This window comes from Blennius ocellaris (genome assembly GCF_963422515.1).
Source record: "Blennius ocellaris genome assembly, chromosome: 6".
NCBI classification, from domain to species: Eukaryota; Metazoa; Chordata; class Actinopteri; order Blenniiformes; family Blenniidae; genus Blennius; species Blennius ocellaris.
This window is the reverse complement of record NC_137655.1, coordinates 2,066,631-2,077,048: the sequence shown is the minus strand read 5'-3', so window position 1 is coordinate 2,077,048 and position 10,418 is coordinate 2,066,631. Positions and strand designations below refer to the sequence as shown.

The window sequence follows — 10,418 nt, the reverse complement described above, 5'->3', positions numbered from 1 at the left end:
TGGTAACTGCGCACGCCGCTGTGTCAGATCACACGCTGGAGGTTTTCTATAAGCCGGTAAAAACAGCCTGCCGGAGTCTCTCAGGCCTGTTGATGTGCAGATATCAGACGGCGATGTGGAGCGAGGGAGCGGAGGAGAACAAAACTGCTTTACAAGCACCGTCATCAACTGTATTTCATTCTTGTTGTGTTTTTTTTTTACTTCTTTTACTGTTTTTGGCTGTGGGAAAACGTGGGAGCCACTGTCAGACAAAATATGACGATTCAAATGTGTATTTTTTTTGGCTTTAGTTAAAAACTGGCATTCAAATAAAACATCTAAACCATATATTTAACATGTTTTGAGACAGAAAAAAGCCATAAATCATATATTTTTAAATCAAAACCCTCTAACAAACACGGTATGATGAATTCTTTTTTTTAAAATACAAATTTACCGTAGTTACCAGACTATAGGTGCACACGGCTATGGACGGGAAAGAACTCGTTCTGTAAACTGAAAAATTATTAGAAATACATTTTGATTATGTTTATTTAATCTATTTTTGAGACAGACACTGCAAAAATAACTCAATATATATCTGAGGCTATACCCTAAACTAATGGAAGAAAATTAAAAGTTTCTCCGTCTTTCTCGATGTTAAACAACAAAATGCATCATGACATTTTAATTTTATAATTCTTTACTTTGCTGATTTGAATAGGGCAGGGGTGTCAAACATAAAGGGCTCCAATCCGACCAAACCAGCAAGAATATAGTTTAAAGAAGTGAAAACATAATTTTTTTAACCCTTGGATGCACAACCTACTAACACCGACACTCTTCCACAAGTGGGCTCAAAAATGACCCCAATTCAAATCAGTGCGTTTTTGCAATGCTGGATTGTTATTCTTCAAATCTTTAAAACAAAGAGTTGTAATATTTTAATATTATAGCTATTCCTCATAAAACATGTTTGTGACATGAGGCCATTTGCATTTTTATTTAGATAATACTTACATGTACGTTGCTGGGTAGAACTGACCCCCAGGGTGGTGAGACTGATGACATTACATGTTTAAGTGGGACAGTCAGAGTTTCTAAGAATTAAAGTTTCATAGAAGATTCCATCGGAACTGCTTGGGTCATTTTTGACCCCCCACTTGTGGACGAGTGAGGTCATGATACAAAAACTGCCATTTCTTCAAATTAATGAAAAAAATAAATAAAAATGCAAAATGGCCTCATGTCACAAACATGTTTTATGAGGAATACCTGGAATATGAAGATATTACAACTTTCCATTTTAAAGATGTTGAAGAAAAACAACCCGTGGGGTCATTTTTAACCCCACGTGTGCATCTAAGGGTTAAAAGATTAGGGGGGAGTTTGTAAAAACACCCATGATGCAACAGCTGCAGGAGAACTTTTGTAGACGTTTCGTTGTATTTTGCACCAGAACGTTTCACTAAAATGGCTTTTTGTCGACATTGTCGCCCTTTTCACCAGTAATTGTTTGGTTTTCAGAAATATAGACATTTTCATCGTGTGCATTCTGCAGCGCAACGGTTTTAAAGGTTATTATTTAACCGGTCCGGCCCACTCGACATGAAATTGCTCTGCATGTGAACCCCGTGTGTCGAGTTGACCTCAGCATTAAGAGTGTGCATGCTGAATGTCCCACTCGGCGGATCCCGCCTCGCCGTCCCTTCCTCATTGCGTTCCTTTAACGCCTCTTACCGGATCTCTCCGTTCTCTTATCTGGCCCGGGTCTGTGCTCCTCCTTGCAGTTTCCAGCGTGGCTGCAGAACGTGCAGGCGCTGCGGGAGCAGACGCTGCTGCTGGTGCACGGCACGGCGGACGGTAAGAGAAAATAAATGGGAAAACGTTGCTATCTGCGGCGCCATCGCCGCCGCGCGCACAGAGACGCGTGCCATCCTGGAAGGTAATGAGGCAAATGGGTTTTTTTTTAATCAAAAGATAAAAGGAAGAAAAGAAAGGAGGGAAAAAAAAAAGTGGGTGATTTAAATCGATGCGGGGATTTTCCGGTGTGGGAATCGTTTTTCTGATGAATTGGTGTGGGACTTGCTGAGGCATTTCCATCCCCGCGCCGTCGGATTCCTCTTTTATTTGTTTTGTTTGTCGAGTTCAGATTCGAGCCGAATCTCGCTGAGTTTGTGTCGTTTCTCTTCTTCCAGCCAACGTCCACTTCCAGCACACTGCTGAGCTCGTCAAGAACCTGGTGAAAGTTGGAGCCAACTACTCCATGCAGGTGTGTAGGAGAAAAAAAACAAATGTACGTTCTGGAGCACATCCATGGTGCAAAACGACGGCAGTGACTTGTCGACTGGTGAAAAAAGGAGATTTGTGAAGAAAAACAAAACCTCCTGTCTGGACCTTTGATCGCTTAAAGCAAATGCTAGTTTTATTGTCGCCTACGCTGTGACAGAAATGGAGATTCAATGTGGTCATATTTTACCCGTGGGGGAAAAAAAAAAGCTGTAGATTGGTGAGAAATTAGCATCAAATCGTATGGAAAACCAAAAGTTCCGCTACAGTCTCGCCAACAACGGGAAGTTAATTGTGTTTTATGCAAAGATTTAGTAACCGGGTCAGCGATTGGCTGAGAATGAACGGTTTCGACCAATGAGGATGCTTGTTTCATTTACTCTTTGATGTTAAAAATCATTTGAAGTTCATGGATCAAAAAGTTTTACAGACACAAATGTTTCACTCTGTGACTTCAATCAAAAAGAACTCGAACAAAGAAAGTCATAGGTGATGTCAAGTTTAAAAATTAAAAAAATAAAGATTCTGCAAAGGTAAATATATATATATATATATATATATATATATATATATATATATATATATAAAAACATTTATTTATTTATTGTCCTTGTTTTTTATGTTTCTCTTGTTTCTCTTTTAGAAGAAAATATGAATACAAAAAAAAATAAACATAAATGTTTTAGATATTCATCTTATTGATGACCCGTATGATTTTCCTTACATTGATGAATATTATGTAATGATAAAAATGTGTTGTTTTATTCTAAATGTTGTATGATTATACCAAACTGTGCAGATCTTCTTCCTCATTCTTGGATTTCTTATTAAAAACCTTGAAGTCTCCCGAGGTCCGGCAGTAGAAGTCTATAGAAATGTTTTATTTGAAGGTTTGAACTTGCAAGTTTAATTCCACAATACTTTACTTAGCAGAGTAAAGAATGGTAAAGATTGAGTGATTTGAAAAAAACGTATAACTTTGTGTTTTTCACAATTTGAAAAATATGATCATAAATTAATATGATAAATCAAATGAATGAATAGAAAAATCTCTCAGCGACTCAGACTTCTGCTCAGCACACAGGTTATGCTGTCATTGATTAAAATGAACTCAGCTGAGGTAGATCACACAAAGTACAAGACAAATAGATTTAATTCCAGATTAATTGACCTATTTCAGTTGAACGTAGCCTCTTCTTTTGTGTGCTTCAAACTAAAAGGCTTTGTTCCAAATTAAAAGCCTTTTATCCTTCACGACTGTGTCGTTGGATAAAATCTGGCCTGTTTCCAAAAAAAAAAAACCCCAAACCTGATTAAAGCTGAAAACATTTCTATTAGTCATGCATGAAGTATTTGTACTTGTAGAACCTCCCCAATACGACCTGGCGTGTTTTACGTGACGTCATCATTCAGAAATATCAGCAGGAAGCGAGGACGACGATTGTTTAACGTTCGTGAGGCTGAGCGCCGGCGTTTCATGGCAACGTGTTGCCTTCAAGTTTGTATGTGGAGCAACGATCAGGCTTCATGGTATTTCAGGAGTATTCATAGCAGTATTTGGTATTGGCAAGTAGCTCTAGGTCAGTACTTTAAAAAAAAAAAATCTTCAGTACAGAAAAGGAGGAGGAAGGACGAGGAAGAGGAGGAGGAGGAGGAAGGACGAGGAAGAGGAGGACGAAGAGGAGGAGGAGGAGGAGAAAGAGGAGGAGGAGAAAGAGGAGAAAGAGGAAGAGGAGGAGGAGGAGAAAGAGGAAGAGGAGGAAGGGGGAGGAGGAGGAGAAGAAGGAAGAGGAGGAGAAGGAAGAGGAGGAGAAAGAGGAGGAGGAGGAAGAGGAGGAGGAGGAAGGACAAGGAGGAGGAAGAGGAGGAGGAGGAGGAAGGAGGAAGAGGAGGAGAAGGAAGAGGAGGAGAAGGAGGAGGAGAATGAAGAGGAGGGAGGAGGAGGAGGAGGAGGAGGAAGAGGAGGAGGAGGACGAAGAGGAGGAGGAGGAGGAGAAAGAGGAGGAGGAGAAAGAGGAGAAAGAGGAAGAGGAGGAAGAGGAAGGAGGAGGAGGAGGAAGAGGAGGAGGAGGAGAAAGAGGAAGAGGAGGAAGGGGGAGGAGGAGGAGGAAGGACAAGGAAGAGGAAGGAGGAGGAAGAGGAGGAGGAGGAGGAAGGAGGAAGAGGAGGAGAAGGAAGAGGAGGAGAAGGAGGAGGAGAAGGAAGAGGAGGGAGGAGGAGGAGGAGGAGGAGGAAGAGGAGGAGGAGGAGGAGAAAGAGGAGGAGGAGAAAGAGGAAGAGGAGGAAGAGGAAGGAGGAGGAGGAGGAAGAGGAGGAGGAGGAGAAAGAGGAAGAGGAGGAAGGGGGAGGAGGAGGAGAAGAAGGAAGAGGAGGAAGAGGAGGAGAAGGAAGAGGAGGAGAAAGAGGAGGAGGAGGAAGAGGAGGAGGAGGAAGGACAAGGAAGAGGAAGGAGGAGGAAGAGGAGGAGGAGGAGGAGGAGAAGGAAGAGGAGGGAGGAGGAAGAGGAGGAGGAGGAAGGAGGAGGATGAGGAAGAGGAGGAGGAGGAGGAGGAGGAGGAGGATGGGGAGGAGGAAGAGGAGGGAGGAGGAGGAGGAAGAGGAGGTGCATCACTGATATTTAGTAACTAAAAGCTGGTGGATGAACACATTCTCTGAAATTCTCTTGAAATTAAAGTAGCGTATTGTGCTGTGACTTTACTGATTGAAAAAAACAAAATGTTTGCGATCTTTTGAAAGTGCCCGTCTTTAAAACGTCCCTCTCCTCCACCAGATCTACCCGGACGAGGGTCACTTCCTGTCCCAGCAGAGCCGCCAGCACCTCTACGCCACACTGGCCAGCTTCTACAGGGAGTGTCTGAAGGAGGAGTTGCTACCGCTGCCCGACGAGGAGGAGGAGGAGGAGGAGTAGGAGGAGGAGGAGGAGGAGGAGGAGGCGGGCGGCTCGAAGGATCAGACCTTTGGCAGAGCTTGAAGAAATTTTTTTGCTCAAAATCCGTCAAGGCCTTTTTTGCGTTCGGACCAAGTGTTTAGCCAGAAACGGACACCGGGGATGGAGCTGATGCTCTTACAGTGTGTGTGTGTGTGTGTGTGAGTGTGTGTGTGAGAGTGTGTGTGTGTGTGTGTGTGTGTTGAGGACACAAGTGAAGGACACGACAGTGACACTCGCGTTTGCCGGGACATGGAGGCGGGGACTTGCCCTCCAGCATAAAGTCATTTCCGTTCGGGGACGTTCCCTTTTCCCTCGGCAGAAGCACACGGGAGGACGGCCGCCGTCTTGTTGCAGGCGCTCGTCTCACACGCAACCAAGTGCATGGTTCATTTTTTTTTTTTTTCCCTCCACCACTCCCCCGACCCCCCCCGTCTACCCCCGATTTCTACCATGTCCGTCCGTCGCGGCTAGCTGCTTGGGGGGGAGAAAGAAAAAAAAAAACGAAAACACGGAACCTCCGACCTTTGATCTGGCGTCTCCTCTTGGTGGTTGTTGTCGTCGCACAAAGGAAAACAGCTCCAGTCATGTACCGAAATGTTCTCGTCACCCATCCCAGCGGGTCCCGAATAAGTGCAATTTCCCGCTGAACCCCCCTCCACCACCACCGCCACCACCACCACCACCGTCGCCGCCACCACCACCACCACCACCACCACCACCGCCGCCGCCGCCACCACCACCACTACCACCGCCACCGCCGCCGGCGCCACCGCTACGACCCACCCTGAAGTGGACACCGTCTTTAGAGGTCACACTTTGTTGTACAGGGGTCTTGTGTAGACATGTACAATGCCTTATGAGCTTCGACACACTGTAATAGTACTTGCTGAGGGTCGTAGCCGTCCATTAGCAGCGCCATTGTTGAACCGATGTCAACTCAGGTCCTCCAGACAGCGTCGCCGTCAGTTTAGAAGCTCCCACGAAGACGTTTTGGATCAAGATCGTTTAAAAAGTGGATATCGGCCATATAGTAATTTCAGTTTCAAGCATCTTTCGTTTTTATTTGTTTTGTTTTTTTAGCACAGGTGAAGTGAGCGTGAGATCACGTCTCCTTCGCAACGACGGCGTCTCAACGAGAAAAAACAAAACTAAATGCCGCGTACACGCTTGGAGTAAACAGAGTAGCTGTACTAGGACGGACAACTTTCCAAGTGTCAGTAAGGTGTTTGCATGTCTACAGGGAATGTGTCAAGTGTTGCCACATTTTGTACAGTACAATACAAGCAGAGTGTGTACATAAATATATTTTTAAGATGTCAAATCTCATAGAAAGTTTAGTCTATGGGGATGGATTCATTTGACCTGGATGTCTTGTACTTTTTTCTTTTTCCGATTTCCTTTCCTTTGCAGCTGTTGATTTTCTTCTTAGGATTGGATTTTGTATTGCTTGTTCTCGTTCTTTTTGCTGTTTGAAAAAAAAAAAAAAGAAATAAAAAAAAAAAAAAAAAAAAAAAAAAGGGAAAGGGCAGGGTCGAGGCTTCGGGATTATTGTGTTTGTCCTCTAGTGATGATTATAAATAATAAAAAAAAAAAAAGGAATTTTGAAAAAGAAGAAGTGGAGTGATGCTGATTTCTAAAGCACGCGTGAGTCGGTGTGGGATTGATTGTCGGAGAGCTCTTCGGTCCGATGTTTCATTTATTCCCCTCACCTTGGGAGCCGCATTAGAGAGACGAGGTAGTCCATCAGGGGCCTCGGGGCCAGAGCGGCTTATTTAGAGTCGAACGCTGCAGGATCAACGCTTCACGTCTGCACGCATTAATCACCGCCTGCACTCAACAACTCCAATGACCAAGCAGATGCTAATTCTTCAATGTGGCAGAGCTCAAGTGCCACCCTTCATTTTTATCTGCTTTTTTTTTTTTTTTCTTTTTACAGCCTTTCACCCACATGGAGAGAATACTTCATTTACTCATTGTGTCTCTTGAAAAAGCTGAAAGAGTTTTGGAGATTTCTTTTGTCCACTCCAGCTAAAGGCTCCTACATGCAAATTTAACAATCTTAGAAATTCGCAGCAAATGACACAAGGCCATCGAATGAAGTATAAAATGCTAAAATTTACTTTCTAAAGGTTTTCAAGCAGTAATAATCATCCCCGTACTTGGAACGACGCCCCAGAAGTGAAGAAAGTGTGTCCTCTCTCTCCCCGGCTTGTTCCAGGTTTTAAAAAGTGTGTTGCTCCAAGCAGCCAATCAGAAATCAAACCCTATATAGTGTCATCGGGGGGGTTCAGCCAATCACGATCAAGGTAGGCTCCTCCCCCTTTGACTCCTCCCACAATCAGGCAGCTCTGCACGAGAGGAAGTACTGCCTCCATCTTCCCAAGATGGGCGTGTGTGTGTGGGCGGAGCCAGTCCAGCTCACACAAGACACAGCAGTGCTGAACAGCCGGATGATGTCACCCCTTTGAGTCACCAGATGAAGTTTGCTCTGCATGTTGCACGATGGAAACGTGAGCTTTTACTGTTACGCTCTTTAATTTACCAACCAAACGCATGTAAACGTAGCAAACAGGTCGCAGCAGCAACGCTCATCCAATATATCCGACACGATCTGATCTTTATCGGCGGTTGTCTTGGGGAGCGAGACCGTGACAACCACCGTCCTTGAACGGGTCTCACCATGCAGCGCAGCCTCTTTTTCTCTTTCTATGATGCACATTTGATCATTTCTACCAACGTTTTTGATTTGTAACCTTTTCTTTGTGGTGTATCTGTGTTGCTGTAGCAGCATTCTGTTGTCAGACTGTGACACCGAGTGGGACCAGATGCTATGTGCCAAAATACTTGACGTGACAAATGTCAAACAACCGAAAAATAATGGGACTTCTTGTCTAGAAAATATGGTCGTTATTCACAAAATAACCAACATTGTCACTGCAAACACAAAGATGTATTCATTAAAATACACCAGCAAGGAAACGTCTTTCAGGAAAACTCCGAATTGGTATTAAAGTGCAGCCGATGCAGCCGAACGGCTGTCAGACGATGAGCTGCGCCGGGGAAACATTCATGAAAAAGGAAGAAGACATGTGGTTACTCCGTCCCGGTGCTGTCCCCTCCGCCGACACCCTGTCAGCCCACTGACAGCCACTCTGGGTGTCCTGCCGCCGCCGCTTCGCTTGTTTCCTATGAAGTGTGTGTCACCTTGGATTAAAGTGTCTGCCAAGTAAATTTGTGGGTTGTGGACCGAAGGCCAGCGCCGGGTGAGACGCTGGGTGAGACGCCCTCATGCCTCCCTGCTTCTGCTGCTGCTGCCAACGCTGCTGAAGATAATGACTCCAAACTAAGACGCCATTGGGTCACGTTGGTTTGATATCATGTAATCACATTACACAGCTGCCACTATGGTGCACTCAATATTCCAACAAGAAGGCCATTGCTCGGCTAATCCCCCGCCGGAGGGCTTTATATTTTCTCACAAAGCCAGCTCTAAGGCAGCACACTTGGTACACTAGAGGGTGTTCCATGGGTCCTAGTAGATAATTATGTAGAATCTGAAAGGTCTTCTTCATAAGCTATGTCAAAATACGTCTCCAGAGCCCAAAAGGTGTTTTTATGCACTTAGTGACCCTGTGACCTGATATGCAAATTAGGTCATGGTCACCATGGTGCCCCTTCTCCCCAGGTGGAGTGTCCATGTGTGAAGTTTGGTGACTGTGGGCCCAGGAACTGCTGAGAAATGAGGAGAAATGTTTATATGAAAATACATGTATTGTGCAACCATGACGAGCAAACTTCAGACCCTACCAATCTTCAAGGTCAAGGTCAGGTCACTTGGTGTACTGGAGGCTATCCCTGGAGGGTGTATCATGTGTGTATAAAATTTCAGAGCCCTAGCTCAAAAACCTAGGCCTCCAGAGCCCAAAATGTGTTTTTAAGCACTTCGTGACCCTGTGACCTACTTAATATGCAAACTAGGTCAAGGTCACCATAGTATCCCTTCCCCCTCTGAGATGTATCCACATGTGAAGTTTGGTCACTGTGGGCCCAGGGGTTGCCGAGATATAGGTAGAAACGTTCGAACGGACGGACGTACGGACGCACGGACGGACGTACGGAGACTGTTTCAAGATCCCCCTTCGGCGGGGGATAACAATGCAATGTCCATTAACCCTTGAATGCACAACCTACTAATACCTACACTCTTCCACAAGTGGGGTCAAAAATCACCCCAATTCAAATCAATGCGTTTTTGCAATACTGGGTTGTTATTCTTCAAAATCTTTAAAACAAAGAGTTGTAATATTTTAATATTCTAGATATTCCTCATAAAACATGTTTGTGACATGAGACTATTTGCATTTTTATTTAATTTTTCATTAATTTGAAGAAATCGCAGTTTTTGTATCATGACCTCACTCTTCCACAAGCAGTTCCTCTGGAATCTTCTATGAAACTTTAATTCTTAGCAACTCTGACTCTCACTTACACATCTGATGTCGTCTTATACATCTGATATCGTCTTATACAGAACTGCTTGGGATCATTTCTGACTCCACTTGTGGAAGAGTGGGGTCGTGGTACAAAAACTGCAATTTCTTAAAATTAATGAAAAAATAAATAAAAATGCAAATGGCCTCGTGTCACAAACATGTTTTATGGGGAATACCTGGAAAATGAATATATCACAACTTTTCATTTTAAAGATGTTGAAGAATAACAACACGTGTGCATCTAAGGGTTAAAACAAGACAATGCTTCAATGTTTAAATTGTCCGGGTGACCAGAGGAAGTCGTTGCACGGTGGAGGTCTGACGGTTCTCGTTCTGTGACTGAAGCCGTTTACATGAGGATTTCAGTTGAAAACAGTAAACTGTGATTCTGTTTTGACCGTTTGTTGACATGGCGAGTCCCTGAGAACAATTCCCAATCGTTCAGTTCAATCTTTTCAAAATGCTTCGGTCTGTGCAAACAATATATATATATGTATATTCCTGTGTTTGGACTTTCCAGCGTCTCTTAGTGGATTCTCCACTGATCTCGTGGACTTTTTGTTGTTTTTTTGTTTTGTGGTAATTTCTAGTTTTTCTTTTAGGGAATATAGATTAGATTTAGTTTCATCTATAGCGTCTTGAGTCCTCTTCGGAGCCAAATGTTAAGAGAATCAGAAACCAATTAAACCAACCAAATTCAAATGTAGAGTTGCAAATGAAGATTTTGA

General features: G+C 43.9%; 1 protein-coding gene across 1 annotated transcript in view; it reads left to right on the top strand.

The window, feature by feature from the left end:
- The window catches only part of LOC308131566 (inactive dipeptidyl peptidase 10-like), a gene marked incomplete at both ends in the record, with an annotated part of 281,690 nt that extends 276,514 nt beyond the window's left edge, over positions 1 to 5,176 (top strand). The window contains 3 exon segments of the mRNA XM_080498342.1: positions 1,777 to 1,842; positions 2,178 to 2,251; positions 5,039 to 5,176. Coding sequence (XP_080354468.1) covers positions 1,777 to 1,842; positions 2,178 to 2,251; positions 5,039 to 5,176 — 278 coding nt within the window.
- Positions 5,177 to 10,418: the final 5,242 nt, after the last annotated feature.